Below are 25213 nucleotides of genomic sequence, written 5' to 3' on the forward strand. Positions count from 1 at the left end.
TTTAGGCACCAGCAAAAGTGGTGGAACAATACTAAGAGCATAGCATGTTTTCTGTATGCAGTAAAATATCTGGTGGCTGGTGAAAAACAAGCAGTGTGTGCTAGTCTGAGGCCCCTTTTGGACAGTGTTGGTGTGGAGTATTCAACAAAAGAATTTAAATTGGAAGTGGAAATGTCTTAATTAAGAGAAAAAAGCAAAAAAGAGAAACAAAGGCATCATGCTTTTGCTGACTGATCAGCCATAACATTAAAACCACCTCCTTGTTTCTACACTCACTGTCCATTTTATCAGCTCCACTTACCATACAGAAGCACTTTGTAGTTCTACAATTACTGACTGTAGTCCATCTGTTTCTCTACATACCTTTTTAGCCTGCTTTCATGCTGTTTTTCAATGGTCAGGACCCCCACATGACCACCACAGAGCAGGTATTATTTAGGTGGTGGATCATTCTCAGCACTGCAGTGACACTGACATGGTGGTGGTGTGTTAGTGTGTGTTGTGCTGGTATTAGTGGATCAGACACAGCAGCGCTACTGGAGTTTTTAAATACCAGGTCCACTAACTGTCTGCTCTATTAGACACTCCTACCTAGTTGGTCCACCTTGTAGATGTAAAGTCAGAGACAATCGCTTATCTATTGCTGCTGTTTGAGTCGGTCATCTTGTAGACCTTCATCAGTGGTCACAGGACGCTGGCTACGGGGCGGTGTTGGCTGGATATCTTTGGTTGGTGGACTATTCTCAGTCCAGCAGTGACAGTGAGGTGTTTAAAAACTCCAGCAGCGCTGCTGTGTCTTATCCACTTATACCAGCACAACACACACTAACACACCACCACCATGTCAGAGTCACTGCAGTGCTGAGAATGATCCACCACCTAAATAATACCTGCTCTGTAGTGGTCCTGGAAAGGGGGCTAACAAAGCATGCAGAGAAACAGATGGACTACAGTCAGTAATTGTAGAACTACAAAGTGCTTCTATTTGGTAAGTGAAGCAGATAAAATGAACAATGTGTGTAGAAACAAGTAGGTGGTTTTAATGGTATGGCTCATCAGTGTATATTTACAACATTTAGCAGACACATTTATCCAAAGTGACATAGATTACTGAAACAGTAAACAGTCTAAGCAATTAAGGGTTAACGTTTCTGCTCAATCACCCAACTGTGGCAGCCTGGCAGTAGTGAGGCTTGAACCAGCAACCTTCCAAGTACTACTCCAGTATCCTAACCACTAAGGTACAATTGTATGACTGCTCAACTGTTAACAGGTTTTTCTTTTACTCAGTTTTGCAGTTGTCAGCTTCACTCATATGGTTCTACAAAATGGATTAGTGGTGGTGTCTCAGTCATACTTCTCTGTATCTCACTTTCATCAAGATTTTATCACCCTGCCTGAAGCCCCAGGTAAAAAAAAAATCATAGCCTAAATATTTATTTTGCTTATCTTAAAATTATTTTGCAACAGAATGGCTGCATTTGTAAAAGGTCGTAAATATATGATTGCAAATGTAACAATTATTTAAAACACAATTTTACTGCTTGATACAAATGGGCTGTGGGTCTGTAGAGATGTTACAAGAACACAAGCCTTTCTGGGGTTTAGAACAACGGTTTGACTGGAGCCTATCCCAGCTTGTCAATGGGTGCAAGGCACACAGTAACACCCTGGACGGGACTGTGGGAAGAAACCGGAGCTCCCGGAGGAAACCCACGCAGACATGGGGAGAACGCACTGGCGTAACTACAGGGGGTGCAGGTGCACTGGCGGGGGGGGGAACTCAACCACCCATCTCACTGCGCCCCCCCCCCCCCCCCCCCCCCATTGGCTGCACATATTATGCATGCAAGCCAAACAGGAAATATATAGCAAACATATACGTATATGGAATATATACTGTATATAGCTGATATATATGGAATAAAATATGTGTATATATATATACGTATATATATATGTATATATATATATATATATACTGTATATATATAAATATACTGTATATACAAAGAAGAAGAAGAAAACAGACAGTACATTTTAAAGAGTATTGAAGAACAATGACTAAATTCTAACACTGTTTCTAATTCTTTTTCATACCTGAAAGTCAAATTTGAGGATTTCACTTCCCCTGTTGGAGGAGCAGTGGGTGTTGTCATTTTTCTTCTCGTCATTATCACCACGGCTGTTGTTTTAAGGAGGTAAGTTTGCTTTTTACTGGTATGATGATTAGTTAAGATCTAGACAGCCCTGAATAGTCTCCTGATGATAAAGTGAAATGCTGAGCTGGATGACTCAGCTTGTGTCACGTGACTGATTTGCACGCGGGGGTGCTAACAGCATTAGAGCTGGGTGGTTCCTGAATCACCCGGGTTAATGAGTCGAATCTTCATACTGAACCAGGAATCACTAGTCCCAGGTCTCAATTAACCCGGATCCTATGAGTCCTCTGATTGGCTGCTGCTAAGTACACAAGGCGAGTGAGCAGACTCGCTAAAAACACTGCGGACTTAGATGATTCACTCCAGTCCGTGAATCTAAGTAATTAGTAATATTCCAAAAACAAGCAGTTAAACACACTGGTGTTCGTTATGTGGCTCATTTTATGCACATGCTATTATCATTATTATTATTATCAGTAGTAGTGGTATAGATTAGTAATGCAGCATATTTTCTTGTAAGCAAAGCAAACTACTTTAGGACTGTACCACTTAGGGAGTATCATAGCCCTTCCCCAATTTTTTGACTGTTTGTTTTGGTGCCACTGTGGCTGCCTGACTGGGTCAAGTTACCATGGCAATTTGTTGTTGACCATCCCCCTTGAACCCTTGACCCATTAATATACCCATCTGATTGGTAGGTGAGTCCACCCCCCTCTCCTCCCTCCTTGTCCCTATCCCACCTCCTTGTCCCTATCCCCCATGATCAAGGTTCCACTTGGAAAAAAGTGTCAACTTGAACTTGTCACTGACAAGAGAAGTGTGAGGTGCCAAGAGAATTAAGAGAGAAGGATTTATTTACAGAAGACATGGAAGACAAGTGATATTTGGATGCATTTTCATGCAGTAAATCAATCACAATCAAGATGTCAGTACAAGTGACTCAAGTCAACCGGATCACATCACTGAGTGACACAGATTAACCCGAGTCCATAAAATGAACCGAATTTACCACCACTAAACAGCATAAAAACATAGAGGAGAAATCCCACAATAAAGCAATAAACCACGAGAGACGCGAAGTGGAGTGCCTGAAACGTCTTTCCCCGTGATAAAATCACTTTTATAAAACAGTGGTCAACATAAAATATAATAAAATACAACAATGTTCAATTTATAAATGTTTTTATTTACAAAAACACTTACAAAAAGCATTCTTCCGTGACCCCAGGTAGTTCGTTAACAGTGTTGCTAGGCAACATGAGGGCGAACATAACATTCACCTTTTCTTTTCAGTGGCGTATTAATATGGAATGATGTGAGGTGGTCATAGGTGTGCGTTTATCGGGGATTTTACAACGGCTTTGAACGTGGCTCAGCCAATCAGATTTTAGGACCGGAACTATCCGTTTTATAATTAAGCAATAGAACACGAGAGGGAGTGCGTTATCGCGAATAACATCACGGCTGTGATTTGGTCGCAGGCACGAACCGAAGGTGAGTGCCGTAGATCATCACAGCCGTGATGTTATTCGTGATAACACATGACCTCAAGTGTTCTATTGCTTTTATACAACAGTTTTTACAAAATAATGAAAGAAAATAAATCAAAGAAGCCCTGAATTTCATATTAAATATGCTTTAATATTGACAATACCTTCCGCCAAAAAGTAGTTCCACAACGAATATAAAGTTTAACACTACAAAGCAGACATCCCAAGTTGCAAAAACTCATTTCAGGGAGGTAAGAACAAGAAGAAGAAGAAAGCAAGAACCTCCGAAGGGAAAAAAAGAAATAAAAAAACCTCTCGCACACACCAAAGGCTATGGATGAAAACAGAACTACTAGGGCTTAACTAACTGTTCGCGTTACAAACACATTAATGTTCCCTACATAGTGCACTAGACTGTGTATCAGATCATGGATATATGTTCCCTACATAGTGCACTAGATAGTGAATTAGACAATTGGTTATGTTCCCTACACAGTGCGCTAGATTGTATATCAGATAACGGATTTAAAACGTGACCGGGAAAAAAAGGCTGTGTTGCCTGCGTGCGCGTTTATGTGCATGAAGCTTGTCGTTAATGGCAACGCGTCAGCGGAGTAATACCATTGTGGTGTGAAAAGACCGTGCTGTTATCACGAATATCAGCACGTTTAGAACGCTTCTCAACCAATCAGATTGTAAGGTCGGAACTACCTGTTGTATAAAACATTATTGACAACAATAATGACAACAATAATTAAACCTTTTTGGGGAAAAATACATTCTGGATTAAAATTATTAAAATAGAATCCTAAAAATTCTATTTTCCTGGTCTCCTTGGTACACTTGTAGCCAAATAAAGCGGTACCTTGAAACTTGACGTCATTTGGTTCTGGGACAGGCGTTGAGTTTGAAAGACGTTGAGTTTCAAGGTATTTTTTCCCATTAGGATGTATAGAAAACCTGTTAATGCATTCCATGGTCCCGTGGAACTGCATATATTTTAGGCAAATGTAAAATATTTGGGTTGTTTTTGACACTTATACACTGAAAATCAATTGAAAAACAGTTAAAAATCAATATAACTATTCAATAAAACCTGCATTTTACCTTTACTTCTTTATTGTTTTCTTATGCTTTTTAATCGTGGATATACTTGATCTTGTAATACGGTATTCCAAGATCAAGGATTCACAATTAAGAAGCGTAAGGAAACAATAAAAAAGTAAAGGTAAAGTGCAGGTTTATTGTATTTTTATATTGATTTTTAACTGTAGTCAATTGTATTTCAGTGTAGACTTATTTTAGACTTACTGTACTAAAACAACGAGCGAGGAATTTCATTAGTGGAGAGAACTTATGAGCAGTAATAATTAAGGGAAGTTTACTGTTCCTGTGTCGTTCTTTTAGTACATTAATCCACTTTAAGCTTTTTTTGTGTGTTATACCCCCCCCCGCTATAACACAAGTTTATCAGTGATACAGTGAGGAAAGTACAGCTGAACACAGATACATGTGGACGCTTTCAGAGTGGATTTGATTGTTATTGGTCTCATATGCGCACTTTGATGACATTTCATGGCACTGCTCAAGCTAAGCACTAAACAAAGCTGCTGTTCATTGTTAATTTTAAATTTAAAAAATAAATTTTTTAAAGGCTGAACATGTCCAATTTAAGGGAATGTCGAGTTTAAGGGTACAAATTTCTCCCTGAAGTGCGTCGAGTTTCAAATATTTCAAGTTTAGGGGACAAGGTACCACTGTATCCCAAATATCTAAATAGCATTTAAACCAGAATACATAAATATCATAGGTGTTACACATGTAAAATGTTTTAAACCAGTTAAAGGCAAAATAAGGTAGAAGTTGGACAGGTAATTAGTTAAGCTTACTCATTTTTGTCACATTTTGCTGTCTTGAATTCTCTACTTTCACACCACACAAGTGAACCCTCATATGTTTATTTCCATATTATGCAAAATGCATATTTTAGAGTATTTGTATGGAAATTCACAGAAGGATGAGACATGGAATAAATAAAGCTGGTACAGTATCTTGTATCCTACATTGGTATCAATATCACTAGAAAATGTGTTCACAGGTCATAACTTTGATAAATATTTACAGCTTGTAAATTGTAATTACAAATAATTATAAAGTTTTTTTCATCTCAATGTAGAAAGCAATGCAAAAAGGATTCTCCAGGAGTTCCGATAAACTCCATAAGGTAGGCAAAGTACCACATTTAACACTACAGCAAAACACAAGTTCAGAAAAGTATTATTTGACACCCAATTTTACTGTTTTTTTTTTCTTACAGATCAGAATTGTAAGTAACTAACCTTTAATAGCTTTGTATAAACATTTTAAAGCAGGTTAATTTGTTATATCATGTGATAATCTGTCTCATTATGTTTGTTTTGCAACTTCCCATAGCCAACCAATCTGTGTAGAAGATTATGAGGCCCACTATAAAAAAAATAGAACCGATTCATTCTGTGGTTTTGTCAAAGAGTTTGAGGTAAAAATCCAAAGCTTTATATATATCGTTGTAATGTTTTTGGGGCTTTTTTAACTTTTACAACGTTCACTGTTTTTTAGAACAAAAGTGAAAATTTATTTAGTTGAAAAACTGAAGTGCTTAACTCCATATTAATTCAGTACTTAAAAACAACAATTTATATACATATTGCAGACAAGAGCACATATACACACATGGATACATATTGCAAGTATTTTTGTCATTGCACTTATTTATTATTAATAATAATAATAGTAAAACATGATTATTACACCCTGGCAGTATAATTAATTAAATTCTCCATAAATGTATGTAACCAGGGACAATAAATGTAAATAAAAACAATAAGCCATGACTAGTGAAGTTTTGTATTAAATACCTGTATTTTTTTATGTAAATGAATGGCAAAAGAAATTATATTTAATGTTTCACATTATCAACTGTATTGATTTTTATATGTATATGCCTAACTTAATATCAGCAACACCAGAGTATACTTTCTACTAGTCATTATAGTATGATGGTATGAAAGGAGCATTAAGTGAAGGATGGGTTGAGGTTCAGAAGTTTGCAGAATTGTACATGCCACATACTGCTGTTACTTTACAAGCAATTTACTGTAATTGAAAAATTTGTTAATGAATTCTGAATTACAGTACTACAGTAAACAGCTTTTTACAGCAATTTTACTGTAACAAAGGGCTCATGATGAAAGACCAGGGCAGACACACACGCAGAGATGTTACATATAATTTATTCATACTTACACTAGACATAAGACACACAAATGACCTATGCTAACTGCTTCGCTCAGTGCTATGCTAAATGCTAATGCTAATCTTAACACACATGATACATGACTGAACTATTCACTACCCTAAGCTAAGCTTAACCATGCAAGCTAGAACAAATGCTAATGCTTTTAACATGAACTAGGCTACAACATAAGACATGATTATCTAAGCATTCTCTAAGCACAGTCTTCACAGTCTCTGCATTTATACTTGTAAATCCCCATAAATAAAAAAGTAAAAATTAAAATTCCAGAAGGATATATATTAAAGAAAAGATTGCTGTCATTTACTGAAAGTTCTCAGTGACGTGTATAGCTGAATTAATGGCAGGCTTTACTGAACCCATGAGCATAAGATGCTTTTTAAGCAAAAAAAAATACTGTATTATACTGATAAATTACAGTTATCTACTGTTATTGGTTAACTGACCACATTTCTCTTAATGTACATTTGAAGTATGACTAACAGTATTTTACAGTTATTAGAGAATACAGTAAGATAATGTTGTAAATCCACAGTAAATTTACAGAAGTTCATTACAGTGGTGTGTGTGTGTGTTTTTTTTAGGATCTGAAACTGGTAGGGATCAGTCAGTCCAAGAACATTGCGTTGGCACCTGAAAACAGAGCCAAGAATCGCTATAACAATGTGCTCCCATGTAAGCCACTACAGAAACATGTCTTAACAAGTAGAACATTGTTAATATATAAACTCTTATAACTAGGACATGATGTTTTCGTTTGAGTCTGGAGTATAACTGACCATTTTTAAACCATTTTTTGTCTGTAATATTTGTATTATATAATGTTCAGATGCAGTTGTTTAAAATTCACAATAAATAATGTTGTCATTAGTAATTGCACATTCTAATGTAAATGTCCTTCATTTATTTTTGCCTTAGATGACACATCACGTATGAAGCTGTCAGTTCTGGTCAGTTCTTTTGACGATTACATTAATGCCAGCTACATTCCGGTATGTATAAAATAAAAAGAGTAACAATCATATATACGTATAATTAGAGATTATAAGGGACAGTTAATCATGTTGCTGATGTGTGTTTTTTTTTTCAGGGTTATACATCGAAAAAAGAATTTATAGCAGCACAGGGACCTTTGCCATGTACAGTTAATGACTTTTGGAGAATGATCTGGGAAAAAAACATTCACACACTTGTCATGCTGACGAGATGCAATGAGCAAGGACGGGTATGGTGCACAATTATTACAAATCATAATTCCTGAAATTGGGACAGTATTTAAAAAACAAAAAAGCACATAGCACAATAGCACATAAAGCAGTGTTTTTTTAAAATCCACAGTGAAGTGCATTTTAAATAACACACTGCAAAGACAAAACATTTTTTTGATGAACTTGTTGTTTTTTAATAAATACACACTAAAAATTAAAATTAGAAACTTAATGTTTAAATAATATCTTATTTAGTTAATGCAATAATGATTGGGTGTAAAAGGAGCATTCATGAAAAGCCTATTTATAATCAAGCACCTTAAGAGCAATTAAGATGAACAATTTGAGCATTAAAGAACAATTTGGGAATTTTACAATCTACAGTACATAATATAGTCAAAAGATTCACACAATTTAAAGAAATCTTTTGGTGTAAAATGCTAAATATAAGAACACTGTATTAAACACCATGGCTTGAAAGTAATTTGACAAATTATTGTAAATAAACACTGTTGTCAACAACGTCCAGAAATGTTGCCGATTTCTCTTTTGCTGTTTTGAAATGTGAACCATTCAGATTATCCAATGGTCTCAAAATAGAAAAAGACCCAGCACTGAGTTTCTGAACTCTTCGGTTCGAAACTCTGTGTTGCCACCGGTTGGCTGGGTGCCATCTGGCGGGTATAATTGGCAGTGCCTGCAGCAGACTATGTGTGGGTGGTTGGGACTTCATACTCTGTGTAAGGACCCTGATTGGCTGAAGAGTTGAAAAAGATCGTTCGTAACCCAAAATGTCTGTATGGTAAACCGTTCGTAACTCAAGGGTCCACTGTATTTAGACTTTTCAGGAACCAGCTATATCCTGCATACGTTAAACCAGATACGTCCTGTATGTATTAAGCCAGCTATATCCTTCACAAGGTCAACAAGAAAAATTAAGGTTTTGACTTGAATTCCAAAATGCATTCACAGTGACAGAAAGACTCATAAGTTATCACAAATGTTTAATTGCAGTTGTTACCAGTTATTAGGTTTAGGGGGCAATTACTTTTCCACATGGGAGATATAGGTTTTAAATAAATCTTTATTTTCAGTAAATTTACTGACCCACTTTGTTTAGTTTACTCTTATTGTCTTGATCTTATATTAATTTTAACAAGCTAGGATATGGGGGGAAAAAAGAATTTCATTGTACTGTGCACGTGTATATGTACAGTGTATCACAAAAGTGAGTACACCCCTGACATTTCTGCAGATATTTAAGTATATCTTTTCATGGGACAACACTGACAAAATGACACTTTGACACAATGAAAAGTAGTCTGTGTGCAGCTTATATAACAGTGTAAATTTATTCTTCCCTCAAAATAACTCAATATACAGCCATTAATGTCTAAACCACCGGCAACAAAAGTGAGTACACCCCTAAGAGACTACACCCCTAAATGTCCAAATTGAGCACTGCTTGTCATTTTCCCTCCAAAATGTCATGTGATTTGTTAGTGTTACTAGGTCTCAGGTGTGCATAGGGAGCAGGTGTGTTCAATTTAGTAGTACAGCTCTCACACTCTCTCATACTGGTCACTGAAAGTTCCAACATGGCACCTCATGGCAAAGAACTCTCTGAGGATCCTAAAAGACGAATTGTTGCGCTACATGAAGATGGCCAAGGCTACAAGAAGATTGCCAACACCCTGAAACTGGGCTGCAGCACAGTGGCCAAGATCATCCAGCGTTTTAAAAGAGCAGGGTCCACTCAGAACAGACCTCGCGTTGGTCGTCCAAAGAAGCTGAGTGCACGTGCTCAGCGTCACATCCAACTGCTGTCTTTGAAAGATAGGCGCAGGAGTGCTGTCAGCATTGCTGCAGAGATTGAAAAGGTGGGGGGTCAGCCTGTCAGTGCTCAGACCATACGCCGCACACTACATCAAATTGGTCTGCATGGCTGTCACCTCAGAAGGAAGCCTCTTCTGAAGTCTCTACACAAGAAAGCCTGCAAACAGTTTGCTGAAGACATGTCAACAAAGGACATGGATTACTGGAACCATGTCCTATGGTCTGATGAGACCAAGATTAATTTGTTTGGTTCAGATGGTCTCAAGCATGTGTGGCGGCAATCAGGTGAGGAGTACAAAGATAAGTGTGTCATGCCTACAGTCAAGCATGGTGGTGGGAATGCCATGGTCTGGGGCTGCATGAGTGCAGCAGGTGTTGGGGAGTTACATTTCATTGAGGGACACATGAACTCCAATATGTACTGTGAAATACTGAAGCAGAGCATGATCCCCTCCCTCCGGAAACTGGGTCGCAGGGCAGTGTTCCAGCATGATAATGACCCCAAACACACCTCTAAGACGACCACTGCTTTATTGAAGAGGCTGAGGGTAAAGGTGATGGACTGGCCAAGCATGTCTCCAGACCTAAACCCAATAGAAAATCTTTGGGGCATCCTCAAGCGGAAGGTGGAGGAGCGCAAAGTCTCGAATATCCGCCAGCTCCGTGATGTCGTCATGGAGGAGTGGAAAAGCATTCCAGTGGCAACCTGTGAAGCTCTGGTAAACTCCATGCCCAGGAGAGTTAAGGCAGTTCTGGGAAATAATGATGGCCACACAAAATATTGACACTTCAGGAACTTTCACTAAGGGGTGTACTCACTTTTGTTGCCGGTGGTTTAGACATTAATGGCTGTATATTGAGTTATTTTGAGGGAAGAATAAATTTACACTGTTATATAAGCTGCACACAGACTACTTTTCATTGTGTCAAAGTGTCATTTTGTCAGTGTTGTCCCATGAAAAGATATACTTAAATATCTGCAGAAATGTGAGGGGTGTACTCACTTTTGTGATACACTGTATATATGACAAATAAATGCATTCTGTTAAGCTGGCACAAAGCCAGTAAAGGTTTTAGAGGAACCACAAGGTGAACACCACAGACACAGAGATAAGTTAAACAGGGAACCAGAAGGCTGGGATGGAAGCAGGATGAACCGGCAGGAAGGGTGGCAAGGAACTGAGGATCTAGGAGAGAGGAAGGATAGGGTCAGGAACAAAGAAATCCAGGAAAAGGCAAAAATCTAGTAACTAGGGTTCAAAAACCAAGGACAGCAGAGATCAAAGAGGTGTCAACGGACTATCTGGTGGAGTGGGGGAAAACCAGAGGCTTATGAAGGCTGGGTAATGAGGAGCTGGATGAGACCAGATGTGTCTAATGCCTAGTTCACACTACACGATTTTTGCACTGATTTTCGCTCGCTGACTGGTCGGTGCTAGATTTGCCGGCTCGGGAGCAACTCGGCATTCGCTCAGCGATCAAAACTCGCTATGTGTGAACTACTCAACAACTCGACTCGCCGAAAATATCTAGCTTGTCAAATATCTGGATCTGAGTTTCCCAACTGGCAATGAGTGCTATGAAGAACAGCCAATGAGAACGCAAGATACAGGGTGAGGGGAAACGCAGGGGAGAAGTTGCAAAAAGGTGGGACAGGGGCATAATATAGTTTATATCAGAATACATCATCATACACACAAGTTTTATACAGTATTTATACAAAATATAATACCAACGTTGCATTGCCAACTCACTATAGAACAATCCATGCTCTTCCTATTTTTCCTACTTGTTTTTATGCTGCACATCAGCGCACAAACTTTGATCGCTCGCTGCTTTATGACGTACATTGTTGGACGTGGTATCATTAAACCCCTCGTCACTTCTCGCGTTTGTTTTCATGACAAAACGTAGTTTGGGAGACCAGAGAAGCTCGCCTGCGATTCCAGTTGGTGATAGTGTAGTGTGTGACCCCCTATCGCCGATCAGTCGTGTAGTGGGAAAGCCACACCGACTTGAAACACTCCAAGATGCCATCAGATGCCGCCAAAACTCCCTGAGCAGAGCATGAAGAATAACATGCAGAAATATGACTACTGACACATTCTTCTTCTCAAAATTTGTTTACATCTAAAAGTAGAAGAAATTGGGGAAGGGGAAAATACTTTTTCACAGCCTTGTAGACTATTATAACTGTTACTGATTACATTATTAATTTACTCCCAGGTGAAATGTGAAAAATACTGGTCTTCTGAGACATCACACTTCAATGCTCTAACGGTAACTATCACTTCAGAGATCATAATGAAAGAATGGACCATTCGGGACCTTGATGTAAAAAATGTAAGCAGTGATTTTACTGTTTTTACTTTTTCTTTGTGAGTGCTTTACAACTAAAATGTATGGAAACAGTATGGAAAATATAGTGTCATACAAATTTTCGTGCAATTTTAGGTGAAAACTGCAGAGACTCGATCCATTCGGCATTTCCATTTCACGGCCTGGCCCGATCACGGAGTGCCTGAAACCACAGAGCTGCTCATCAATTTCAGACACGTGGTCCGTGAGCACATGGACCAGTATTCATGCCACACACCAACTCTTGTACACTGCAGGTACTTAACCATCGACACATATTCTAATTAGCTTAATATGCTAATATATTATTATATTAACATGCATTCGCTGCAGCTATAGTCTCATTATTTGTGTGTTTCCACAATGCAGTGCAGGGGTGGGTCGCACTGGAACCTTCATTGCCATTGATCGCCTGATATACCAGATCGAACGCGAAGGAGTGGTCGATGTTTATGGGATCATCCATGACTTGCGTATGCACAGACCACTCATGGTGCAGACGGAGGTACAGCAACAGTACAACAGCTTTATATTTTATCTTTGATACAACACATTTACTTCAATTTCAGTTATACAAATGCTCAACTACCAACTGAAAATTTTATATAACAGAAGTAAAATTTGTGTGTGCTGAGCAGTGCAATATATATCCAGTGCAAAGTTATACTGCATTATTATTAAAAAATAATAATAATGCTAAGAATAAATATAAAATAAATTGGCTTTTTAATATTTCCTGTGGGCTTCCGATGTGGTCTTAAAGGCAAATTTGATGGCTATGCTGAAGCTGTCATAAAAAAAAAATGTAGGGGAGAGCACAGATTCCTGTATTTGTAGTAAAAGGCTTTTGTCTTACCCATCCACACAGCCCAGACATATGAAGAATATGGGAGATTGTTGAGATGTGGTAATGTCACTGTGCCATATTTTAGCTACTTGTTGATGACCGTCTTTACTGTGTTCCATGGTAAATGTAATGTAATGTAATGAACTTTTAGGGTTAATCAGAGTCACTTTAACAGATGGTGGGCATCATTAACTACTATGTAAGATGAATTTGAATGTGATTGATTCATTCTAAACATAGACACTTCCCCCAATTAAAAGACCACATTATTGTATTTTTTTTATTTTAATTGGTCCCCCCACGTAATTTCAGTTTATTATTATTCAATTGAATTGCACAGATTAAATGTGAAAACAAATCTCAATATATTTTATTAGATCTGTTTTTTACATCACAAAAACTGCCATTTTATTAGGAATATGTATACTTTTTATGTCCTCTGTATATATTTGTCATCAATAATGCCACATTTTATTCTTTCTCCTTTGTTAGGATCAGTATGTGTTTCTTAACCAGTGTGCTGTCTACATTATCAGATCTCGGAATGGCAGAAATGTGGACTTTATCTATCAGAACGCTGCTGCACTCACAATTTATGAGAACTTGGAACATACCAAAAAATCCAACAAAAAATAACAAAATACAAAGTCTTTCAACACAAGGATGGAGTAATACATGCACTTACAAATCTTCTACACTATTTGTCAAAAATCTTTTACTTATACCTTTGTTCTAACAGGGTTTTAGCAGATTTGTGTCCGTGGACTGTTGCCCACTTGATCTAGAGTTCACAATGTCCACAGTGTTTACGGTTTAAGCAATTTTGTAAGTCGCTCTGCTAAATGCCGAAAATGTACTGTTTTAAATATTATTATTATTGTGTTAGAATGTCTTGTCAAAAAGTGTTTTAAACAATATTATTTTTCTAAACTTATATTTACTTTAATTGTTTGATTATATGTGTATATGTATATTAATTTAAAGTCAGTTGGAATATGCACTTTAGGTATAAATTTTAAATGCCTTTTTCTAATTTCAGCAAACTATTATTACAGCTTTTAACAGCTCTTTCTCATGAAAACAGACTTCTACTTTTAGCAGAACATGTAGCTGAATTTACACTTCTCATTATTAATAAAAATCACATACAAAACCTGTATAAACATGCTGTTATTTTTTATGCTTTATTTTAAAATATAATAAGATGCTTTCAATATATATGGAGATTTTGGTAGGAAGCAGGGTATGTAATTTATACAGAAAGTACCAAACTGTTTATGGTAGGCCAATGTAGCTCCTCTTCATCAATCTTTTTAAACCATGGCATGGACCTCATCTTGTGCTCAGGAGTAAAGCTAGAAATGAAAGGGCTTTTTCCAAAAAAAATTTTATATAGGGCTGTTTGTTCATTAACTTGTTAAAATTTTTATCGTGATTAAAAAAATTATTCGAGATTAAAAAATTTTATCGAACTATTTTTATTGGGCTGTTTGCGCCACGTAAATATGTGTCTCTGTGGTAATTTGCATTTCTTAAAAGTGCATGAAGCAGAACGCTGATTAAAATGCATTAAATGTTGTAATAGTGCACAGTCAGAGACAATCATTTTTTATATCTTCCTTACACACTTGCTCCCTATGCCCTAGCATAGTACACTTAACATTCTTAAAGGGCCAGACATTATAATTGTAATTCACATTACATGACAGGTGAGATGTTAGAAAACAACATTCTTTTTCTTAGAATAGCCCTTTTTTAGGGAAAAATAGTTCCTGTGTGAAATAAAAGGGCAGAAAAAACTACGGCAGACACAAAAGTCAGAATGGGACGTTGGATAACATTATTACTGTTTGTTCCGTCTTCTTTACACTTGGGCTTGTTTTACACTTCCTCTATATAAAGCAAATAATATACACGTCAGCACGTGCTTGTGTGTTTATTTCCAGGTGAACTGATAAAAACTGACCTTAAATGGATCATAATGGACTGTATAAACGCTTTAACATAGGTAACAATGTGGGTTGACAGGACGTTATACATGTTGCACAGGGGCGTAAATACAGGGGGTGTGTGTGGCAGGTGCACCTGGGCCCATGGCATGAACTCAACCACTCACCTCACTAACACCCCCCCATTGGCTGCATTCGCCAGGTCATTATTATTATATTACTATATTTTCGTTAAAAATTAAAAATTAAGATAACTAAAACTGTGCATTAAAAAACCAGAGGCAGGAATTTGGACTTGAAGTCTAACTTCTGAGTGAGAACTTTTAATTCATTCTGATCAGCTATCAACATATGCAATTTGTTGAGGGGGCCCAACATTTTTTTTGCACTGGGGCCCATGAGCTCCTAGTTACGCCACTGGTGTTGCATCTAGAAATAATTCATATTAGTACCCTGAGTGCCTGTTTTCAGTGGCAGGGTTATGAACAGGAAAAGATTTTCACTTTTGTCAGATGATGTAAACAGACTTTTTAAAATAACTGACTGAAAGATGGGTAGCTGTATATAGGCATTGGCTGGCTTTCTAAAAATAATTTAGATTTAATAATTTTATCATAATTTTATGAATGTTTTTATTGGTAAATAAAAAATGTGCCTAACTTTTCAAATTTTGCTTAGTTATTAGTTTGCGAAATGATACAATACCTCATAATACCTCATGCCAGCAAAATACTACTGAAGATCTTACAAAGACGGTTGCAGCCTTACTTTGACAGAGGGCTGCCGGAGGAACAAGCAGGATTCAAGAGGGGCAGAGGTACAAGAGATGTGATTGCTAACATTAGGTGGATAATGGAAAAGGCCAAAGAATACAACAAGGAGCTTTAATTTTGCTTCATCGATTACAGTAAAACATTTGACTGTGTTGATCACCAGAAACTTTGGATTACCATGAAGGATATGGGTGTGCCGAGCCATCTGATCAGCCTCATTAGGAACCTTTATATCGATCAAGAAGCAACAGTCTGAACAGAACACGGCATGGTTCAAAGTAGAGCGGGGCGTCAGACAAGGATGCATCCTGTCGCCATTTCTCTTCAATTTGTACGCAGAAGCCATTTTCAGTAAGGCTGGACTAACTGAAAAAGAAGAAGGAATTAAAATTGCTGGACGAATCATCAACAATCTTAGATATGCAGATGATATAACTCTGATAACAACAAGTGCAGATGAAATGAAGGACTTATTACGGAGCATCAAGCTGGAAAGCTCGAACATGGGGCTGTTACTCAACACAAAGAAGACAAAGATATTGACTACTGCCAGATACGACCAGGACACATTTGAGATGGATGGCGACGAACTGGAAGTTGTAAAGGACTACAACCTACTCGGAGCGTTGATTACTCAAGAAGCTGAAACGACACCAGAAATCAGATGGAGAATAGGTATGGGGAAATCAACAATGAAGTCACTGGACAAGGTCTTCAAATCGAGGAACATTTCACAATTGACGAAAATACGCCTTGAACATAGTTTAGTCTTCTCTGTGGTAACATACGGATGTGAAACCTGGACGATAAAGAAACAAGACAGAAGAAGAATCAACGCCTTCGAAATGTGGTGTTGGAGAAGAATGTTATCAATACCTTGGACGGTCAGAAGAACAAACAAATCAATTTTGGAACAAATCAAGCCAGACATGTCACTCGAATCAAGGATCACTAAGCTACGACTTGCCTACTTTGGACACATCATACGAAGAGAGCGATCACTGGAGAAGGACATCATGGTCGGAAAAATAGAAGGAACAAGGCGAAGAGGAAGACCAGCAACTCGATGGCTCGACACAATCACAGTAACGGCAGAGAAGACCCTGGCGGACCTATCTAGACTTGCACGGGATCGATATTCCTACAGATCGTTCATCCATTAAGTCGCCATGGATCGAGATTGAGCGAAGGCCAATAAAAAAAAAAAGGAAACAAAAAAAAGTTTGCGATTAATTGCGATTAATCACGATTAATTTGGTTCTTTAATCGCGATTAATCTCAATAAAAAAATTTAATTGCTTGACAGCAATAATTTTAGATAATTACATTTATACTTGTTACTACGGAGCCCTTTATGGGTCACTACTGAAAAAAAAAATGTGAAGAGCAAAATCCGTACCCTCAGTTTAGTCATCCATACACACGGTTTAGTAATCTGTACCCTCGGTTTAGTAAATCGTACCCTTAGTTTAGTAATCCGTACCCTCGGATTAGTAATCCGTACTCTCGATTTAGTAATCTATATGCACGGTTTAGTAATCTGTACGCATGGTTTAGTAATCTGTACGCACGGTTTAGTAATCCGTACTCATGGTTTAGTAATCCTTACCCTCAATTTACTAATCCGTATGCATGGTTTAGTAATCCGTACGCACAGTTTAGTAATCCGTACGCACGGTTTAGTAATCAGATAATGTGAACAGACTTTAAAATAACTGACTGAAAGATGGGTAGCTGTTAACAACTCTATATAGGCATTGGCTGGCTTTCTAAAAATAATTTAGATTTAATAATTTTATCATAATTTTATGAATGTTTTTATTGGTAAATAAAAAATGTGCCTAACTTTTCAAATTTTGCTTAGTTATTAAAAATTGTAATCGCTTGACAGCCCTAATTTTGTATAATTACATTTATACTTGTATACCCTCAGTTTAGTAATCCGTACGCACAGTTTAGTAATTCGTACTCTCAGTTTAGTAAGGCGTATGCATGGTTTAGTAATCTGTATTTAAAAATATGAACTCAAACATTACAGTAAAATGTTATCATTATATTAGAAACACAGTTAATCTAAATATACCACAGTTTTTCCACAAATAATCCCATTACTAAATAATACCATTCCTGATTTTTTGTTACAAAGACATTTTGCTAAACATGACCTTACCTCTGAGTTTTGCTACTCATTATACAGCATTAAAACCCTCAGAGACACTTTGAATAATGTGCCATCTTATGTGTCTAAAATGCTACAGTGTCAAGTAGGTAAGCCATGTAAACTAGTTAACTATGTAAACTGGACCAAGAACTTCATGGCTGCTGCTCGGTTCATATGACAATGAAACTGTAAGACTTCTGTAAGTTGAGCAGAATTGGTAATTTGGTAACCAGGTATCAACTGACACAAGACACAAACAGACTGAGGTGGTATAAGAGGTATAAGAAATGTATTTTAAAAGTTTAAAAGTCAAGTCAAGTCAAATGTATTTATATAGACATGGTCTCAAAGCAACTTTACAAAATCCAGGACCAACAGATACAAAAACCCCTGTTGAGCAAGCCGAGGGCGACAGTGGCAAGGAGAAACTCCCTTAAAATTACAGGAGGAAACCTTGCGAACAACCAGACTCAGCAGAACTCATCCTTCTTGGGTAGCCATGAGAATACTTTAAATAAATAGGATTTACACAAATCATACAAACACAGAATTAAAATGAACTAAAAGTTATAACTAGCAATAAATAAATAAATAATAATAGAGTTATTATTCAGTCCAGTCTGTAATAAAGTCTGGAGTAAGTTCTTGAAATTCTTGGTGCAAACACGCCAGGACCCGTCACATCCGTCAGGAGCAGCATTGTTGGCACGGCAGTCTTGACTTCATTCCTTAACCTCGGGCGGGTAAACAGATTTCCATTCGAACCACCTTGGGGTAAAACAACAGAAAATGTAGTTAATAATGTACAATGTGAGTTGAGAAAAATATCAGTTTTACAGAAAGTTTTAGACTCCGGCAGCCCTAATTATAACAGCATAACTAAAAGGGAGAGCGAGCAGGTAACAAGGTCATGAAGGATTTCACAGGACATCAGCACCCACCTCCCCACTGTCATCAAACCTAAGTGATCGGACATGAGAGGCAGAACGACAGCAACGACATCCCTGATCACAAGTTTCTATGACCAAGAACCCCCAAGCTCTGCGCCTTTGTCTATACTAATCAAAAGCCTGAGAAAATAAATATGTTTTCAGTCTAGTCTTAAACATTGAGACTGTGTCCGAATCCCGAACAGAGGCAGGAAGATTATTTCAAAGTTGTGGAGCTTTGTAAGAAAATGCTCTTCCACCAGCCGTGATCTTTTTAATTCTTGGAACTATAAGTAACCCTGCATCTTGTGAGCGAAGTGGACGCGCTGGGCTGTAGTGATTAATAAGTTTACTCAAGATACTGTGGAGCCAGACCATGTAGCGCTTTATAAGTTAGTAAAAGTATTTTGTAATCAATGCGGAATTTAACTGACAGCCAGTGTAGAGACGATAGAACAGGACTAATATGATCAAATTTTCTAGTTCTAGTCAGCACTCGAGCTGCTGCATTTTGAACTAACTGGAGTTTGTTTATGGATCTACCAGAGCATCCAGTTAGAAGACCATTACAATAATCTAACCGAGAAGTTATAAATGCATGGATCAGTTTTTCAGCGTCATTAACAGATAGTATATTTCTTATTTTAGAGATATTATGCAGATGAAAGAAAGCAACTCGAGTAATATTATAAACGTGTGCATCAAAGGAGAGATCTGAATCTAGTGTGACACCCAAGTTTTTTACATCTGAGATAAAAGTTTGGATATGGTTGTCATTTGGAGACATAAGAAAATAAAAACCAATCCAAAAGAGTTCATCAAACTTTTTTTAATTAATCTAAAGATGAATTTTATTATATTAAACAGCTACAACGCCAAAACTAGTTATTCCAGAATTAGGACATGCACTAAAATGCAAACCTGGTCTCCCTATTTCACAGTTTACTAGTCGCTATACTATATTTTTTGTCATAGTAGATTTAGGATTGAATTAAACAGTTAAACAGTTTTAAAACAGTGAGAATCCTGCTCATTTCTTCCTGCAATGTCTCGACTTTGCTTCTGTCTACATCAAGTAAATAATTTGTCAAATTGGCAGCACTTCAGCAGCAAACTATGGTCAGAGTTCAAAATCAAGATCAAATCAAGGTTTATTTGTCACATACATACGTAGTCATACACGCCGAGTTCAATCAGAAAGTGGTACTTCTTGGCTGCTGCTCGGTTCATATGACAATGAAACCTGCAAGACTTCTGTAAGTTGAGCAGAAAACCTTGATTTGGTAACCATGTATCAACTGACACAAGACACACACAGACTGAGGTGGTATAAGAGGTGTAAGAAATGTATTTTAGTTTAAAAGTTTGGATATGGTTGTCATTTGGAGACATAAGAAAATAAAAACCAATCCAAAAGAGTTCATCAAACTTTGTTTCATTAATCTAAGGATGAATTCAATCATATTGAACAGCTACAATGGCAAAACTAGTACTAGGACATGCACTAAAATGCAAACCTGGTCTCCCTGTTTCACAGTTTACTAGTCGTTATGCTATATTTTTTTGTCATAGTAGATTTAGGATTGAATTAAACAGTTAAACAGTTGTAAAACAGTGAGAATCCTGCTTATTTCTTCCTGCAATGTCTTGACTTTGCTTCTGTCTACATCAAGTAAATAATTTGTCAAATTGGCAGCACTTCAGCAGCAAACTATGGTCAGAGTTCAATCAGAAAGTGGTAAGAACCAATCGTCAAAGTGGTAAATGTGCATGGTTCTCAAGGTAACACAGCGGCAAGTACAAGTGGCAATGCCCCACACATGGCTAATCCCATCTTTAGCGTGAAACATGGTAGTGTTAGCTTTATGTTATGGGGGAGCGTCTCAGTGGAAAGGACAAGAAGACTGTTAAAAATAAAGGGGAATGAATGCAGCAATATACATGAATGTCTTTGAACCTCTGAGGTGCAAGCAAATACAGACGTGGCTTCGAGGCAAGACTTGAATGTCGTTGAGTAGCCCAGCCAAAGCTTAGACTTATAAACCACATTTTAACATTTGTGGTGAAACATGATAGAATATCTGACAAAACTGATAGAATATCTGACAAAACAGGGATCTGACCAGAAGAATTAAATAAACTGCCCAAAAACAGATGGAAAAAGATTTTAGAAATGCATCCAAGAAGACCGCTCTGGCGTTGTGGAGGAGCAGCCACAGCCGGTGTGACATCCATCAGCTGTAATTGGAGCTTTAACAGAAACTAAATAAAGTGGTTTGTGAAATAAAGTTATACATTTTTTAATTTTAGTCAATATTTAAAAAGGTCAAAAAAATTATATTTAATTATAGTTAATTATATTTAAAATCAAATCCACAACTTAAAAAAGTCAAGTTGCCTGAACACTTTCTAAATCCACTGTAAGTGCAAAAAATACTTCCAAAATATCCAAGCAAGCAAGCAAATAATCAACTAAATAAATTAGTTTAATTAAACATAATAAATGACAAAACACTCTTGTCCAGCCAGTAATTACTTTGTTTTATCTTAATTCATTTCAGTAGATAAATACTTTGTAAATCATCTTGGTTTTCAGTGATTTCCTTCATGTATAGTTTTTATGGTTTATAAAAACAGCTAATAAACAAAAAAGGCTTGGTTCTTATTAACTCGTTTGTATTGTATTCCAGAGGTGCATATAATTGAAATAATACATACTTTGTTAAAAAAAAAAAACTGAAACTAAAACATTAACCTAAGTGCATAGATCAAGCATGTCACCCAGTTTAAAACTACTGCAACTAGGATCTGAGCTTCTTTTACTTCATCTGATATTAGCTAAATCATCAAATATTAGGATTTCTTTTACAGTAGTTGCTTCTCCATGTAAAGTACAAAGTACACCTGTACACACACATCAATCTTCTGAAGTTGGTTGTGCTAATTGTGATAATTAAAAGCTCAATTATTAATAAAGTGGATAAATAATATACAAATAGCATACGAAGCTTGCCCCAGCGAAAGAAACCGGCAGGCCTTGAGAACTGCTCGCGCCAAGGTCCAGAGATGTGCTAGGCAATGTGCCAATGAATACTGGCTTCAGCTATGCTCTCAGATCCAGGGTGCATCCAATACAGGTAATGTCAAGGGCATGTATGAGGGGATCAAGCAGGTGCTGGGCGCTATCCAGAGAAAAACTTCTCCTCTGAAGTCTGCCACAGGAGAGGTCATTCAGGATCGAGTACAGCAAATGGAGGTTTGAGTGGAGCACTACTCTGAGCTGTACTCACAGGAAAACATGGTCACTAAAGATGCCCTGAATGCAATTGAGTGTCTGCCCACTTTGGAGGAAAACTCTCGGAACTCGTTGAGGCCCTCAGCACCCTCTTTTCCAGAAAGGCCCCAGGAAAAGATGGCATCCCAGTCAAAGTTTTGAAATGCTGCAAGCATCCCATCCTGCAAGATCCTGTGCCTCTGCTGGAGAGAGGGCAAAGTCCCACAGGACATGAGAGATTCAAACATAGTCACCTTGTACAAAATGATGCACCCATCATGCCTAGTGCCTACCGTACAAGCCTATGGGGACAGTGCTATGATCTGGGGTTGCTGCAGTTGGTCAGGTCTAGGTTCAGCAACATTATGTGCCCAAAGAATGAGGTCAGCTGACAACCTGAATATACTGAACGACCAGGTTATTCCATCAATGGATTTTTTTCCTCCCTAATGGCACAGGAATATTCCAAGATGACAATACCAGGATTCATCGGGCTCAAATTGTGAAAGAGTGGTTCAGGGAGCATGAGACATAATTTTCACACTTGGATTGGCCACCACAGAGTCCAGACCTGAACCCCATTGAGAATATTTGGGATGTGCTGGAGAAGACTTTGCGCAGTGCTCCAAATCTCCCATCATCAATACAAGATCTTGGGGAAAAATTAATGTAACTCTGGATATAAATAAATGTTGTGACATTGCAGAAGCTTGTGGAAACGATGCCACAGCAAATGTGTGCCGTAATCAAAGCTAAAGGCGGTCCAACAAAATATTAGAGTGTGTGACCTTTTTTTTGGCCGAGCAGTATATATATACAGTGTATCACAAAAGTGAGTACACCCCTCACATTTCTGCAGATATTGAAGTATATCTTTTCATGGGACAACACTGACAAAATGACACTTTGACACAATGAAAAGTAGTCTGTGTGCAGCTTATATAACAGTGTAAATTTATTCTTCCCTCAAAATAACTAAATATACAGCCATTAATGTCTAAACCACCGGCAACAAAAGTGAGTACACCCCTAAGAGACTACACCCCTAAATGTCCAAATTGAGCACTGCTTGTCATTTTCCCTCCAAAATGTCATGTGATTTGTTAGTGTTACTAGGTCTCAGGTGTGCATAGGGAGCAGGTGTGTTCAATTTAGTAGTACAGCTCTCACACTCTCTCATACTGGTCACTGAAAGTTCCAACATGGCACCTCATGGCAAAGAACTCTCTGAGGATCTTAAAAGACGAATTGTTGCGCTACATGAAGATGGCCAAGGCTACAAGAAGATTGCCAACACCCTGAAACTGAGCTGCAGCACAGTGGCCAAGATCATCCAGCGTTTTAAAAGAGCAGAGTCCACTCAGAACAGACCTCGCGTTGGTCGTCCAAAGAAGCTGAGTGCACGTGCTCAGCGTCACATCCAACTGCTGTCTTTGAAAGATAGGCGCAGGAGTGCTGTCAGCATTGCTGCAGAGATTGAAAAGGTGGGGGGTCAGCCTGTCAGTGCTCAGACCATACGCCGCACACTACATCAAATTGGTCTGCATGGCTGTCACCCCAGAAGGAAGCCTCTTCTGAAGTCTCTACACAAGAAAGCCCGCAAACAGTTTGCTGAAGACATGTCAACAAAGGACATGGATTACTGGAACCATGTCCTATGGTCTGATGAGACCAAGATTAATTTGTTTGGTTCAGATGGTCTCAAGCATGTGTGGCGGCAATCAGGTGAGGAGTACAAAGATAAGTGTGTCATGCCTACAGTCAAGCATGGTGGTGGGAATGCCATGGTCTGGGGCTGCATGAGTGCAGCAGGTGTTGGGGAGTTACATTTCATTGAGGGACACATGAACTCCAATATGTACTGTGAAATACTGAAGCAGAGCATGATCCCCTCCCTCCGGAAACTGGGTCGCAGGGCAGTGTTCCAGCATGATAATGACCCCAAACACACCTCTAAGACAACCACTGCTTTATTGAAGAGGCTGAGGGTAAAGGTGATGGACTGGCCAAGCATGTCTCCAGACCTAAACCCAATAGAACATCTTTGGGGCATCCTCAAGCGGAAGGTGGAGGAGCGTAAAGTCTCGAATATCCGACAGCTCCGTGATGTCGTCATGGAGGAGTGGAAAAGCATTCCAGTGGCAACCTGTGAAGCTCTGGTAAACTCCATGCCCAGGAGAGTTAAGGCAGTTCTGGGAAATAATGGTGGCCACACAAAATATTGACACTTCAGGAACTTTCACTAAGGGGTGTACTCACTTTTGTTGCCGGTGGTTTAGACATTAATGGCTGTATATTGAGTTATTTTGAGGGAAGAATAAATTTACACTGTTATATAAGCTGCACACAGACTACTTTTCATTGTGTCAAAGTGTCATTTTGTCAGTGTTGTCCCATGAAAAGATATACTTAAATATCTGCAGAAATGTGAGGGGTGTACTCACTTTTGTGATACACTGTATATATATATATATATATACAGTGTATCACAAAAGTGAGTACACCCCTCACATTTCTGCAAATATTTTATTATATCTTTTCATGGGACAACACTATAGACATGAAACTTGGATATAACTTAGAGTAGTCAGTGTACAACTTGTATAGCAGTGTAGATTTACTGTCTTCTGAAAATAACTCAACACACAGCCATTAATGTCTAAATGGCTGGCAACATAAGTGAGTACACCCCACAGTGAACATGTCCAAATTGTTCCCAAAGTGTCAATATTTTGTGTGACCACCATTATTATCCAGCACTGCCTTAACCCTCCTGGGCATGGAATCCACCAGAGCTGCACAGGTTGCTACTGGAATCCTCTTCCACTCCTCCATGATGACATCACGGAGCTGGTGGATGTTAGACACCTTGAACTCCTCCACCTTCCACTTGAGGATGCGCCACAGGTGCTCAATTGGGTTTAGTCTATC

At 38.1% G+C, this 25213-nt stretch overlaps 1 protein-coding gene and 1 long non-coding RNA gene across 2 annotated transcripts in view; one reads left to right on the forward strand and one right to left on the reverse strand.

Annotated features, from left to right (window-relative positions):
* The window catches only part of ptprja (protein tyrosine phosphatase receptor type Ja), a 44647-nt gene extending 30599 nt beyond the window's left edge, over positions 1-14048 (forward strand). The window contains exons 16-26 of the mRNA XM_062989305.1: positions 1291-1409; positions 2108-2201; positions 5970-5978; positions 6086-6170; positions 7532-7622; positions 7866-7939; positions 8038-8172; positions 12218-12334; positions 12446-12606; positions 12719-12854; positions 13689-14048. Coding sequence (XP_062845375.1) covers positions 1291-1409; positions 2108-2201; positions 5970-5978; positions 6086-6170; positions 7532-7622; positions 7866-7939; positions 8038-8172; positions 12218-12334; positions 12446-12606; positions 12719-12854; positions 13689-13832 — 1165 coding nt within the window. The 3' untranslated portion in view covers positions 13833-14048. The remainder of the gene's footprint in view (positions 1-1290; positions 1410-2107; positions 2202-5969; positions 5979-6085; positions 6171-7531; positions 7623-7865; positions 7940-8037; positions 8173-12217; positions 12335-12445; positions 12607-12718; positions 12855-13688) is intronic.
* Positions 14049-18346: 4298 nt separating this feature from the next.
* LOC134304008 (uncharacterized) lies at positions 18347-21370 on the reverse strand. The gene is made up of 2 exons (XR_010007735.1): positions 20179-21370; positions 18347-18847 (listed from the first exon to the last, which is right to left on the reverse strand). It is a non-coding gene; the product is annotated as an uncharacterized LOC134304008 (long non-coding RNA).
* Positions 21371-25213: the final 3843 nt, after the last annotated feature.

This window comes from Trichomycterus rosablanca, chromosome 27 (assembly GCF_030014385.1).
Source record: "Trichomycterus rosablanca isolate fTriRos1 chromosome 27, fTriRos1.hap1, whole genome shotgun sequence".
In the NCBI taxonomy this organism is placed as follows: Eukaryota; Metazoa; Chordata; class Actinopteri; order Siluriformes; family Trichomycteridae; genus Trichomycterus; species Trichomycterus rosablanca.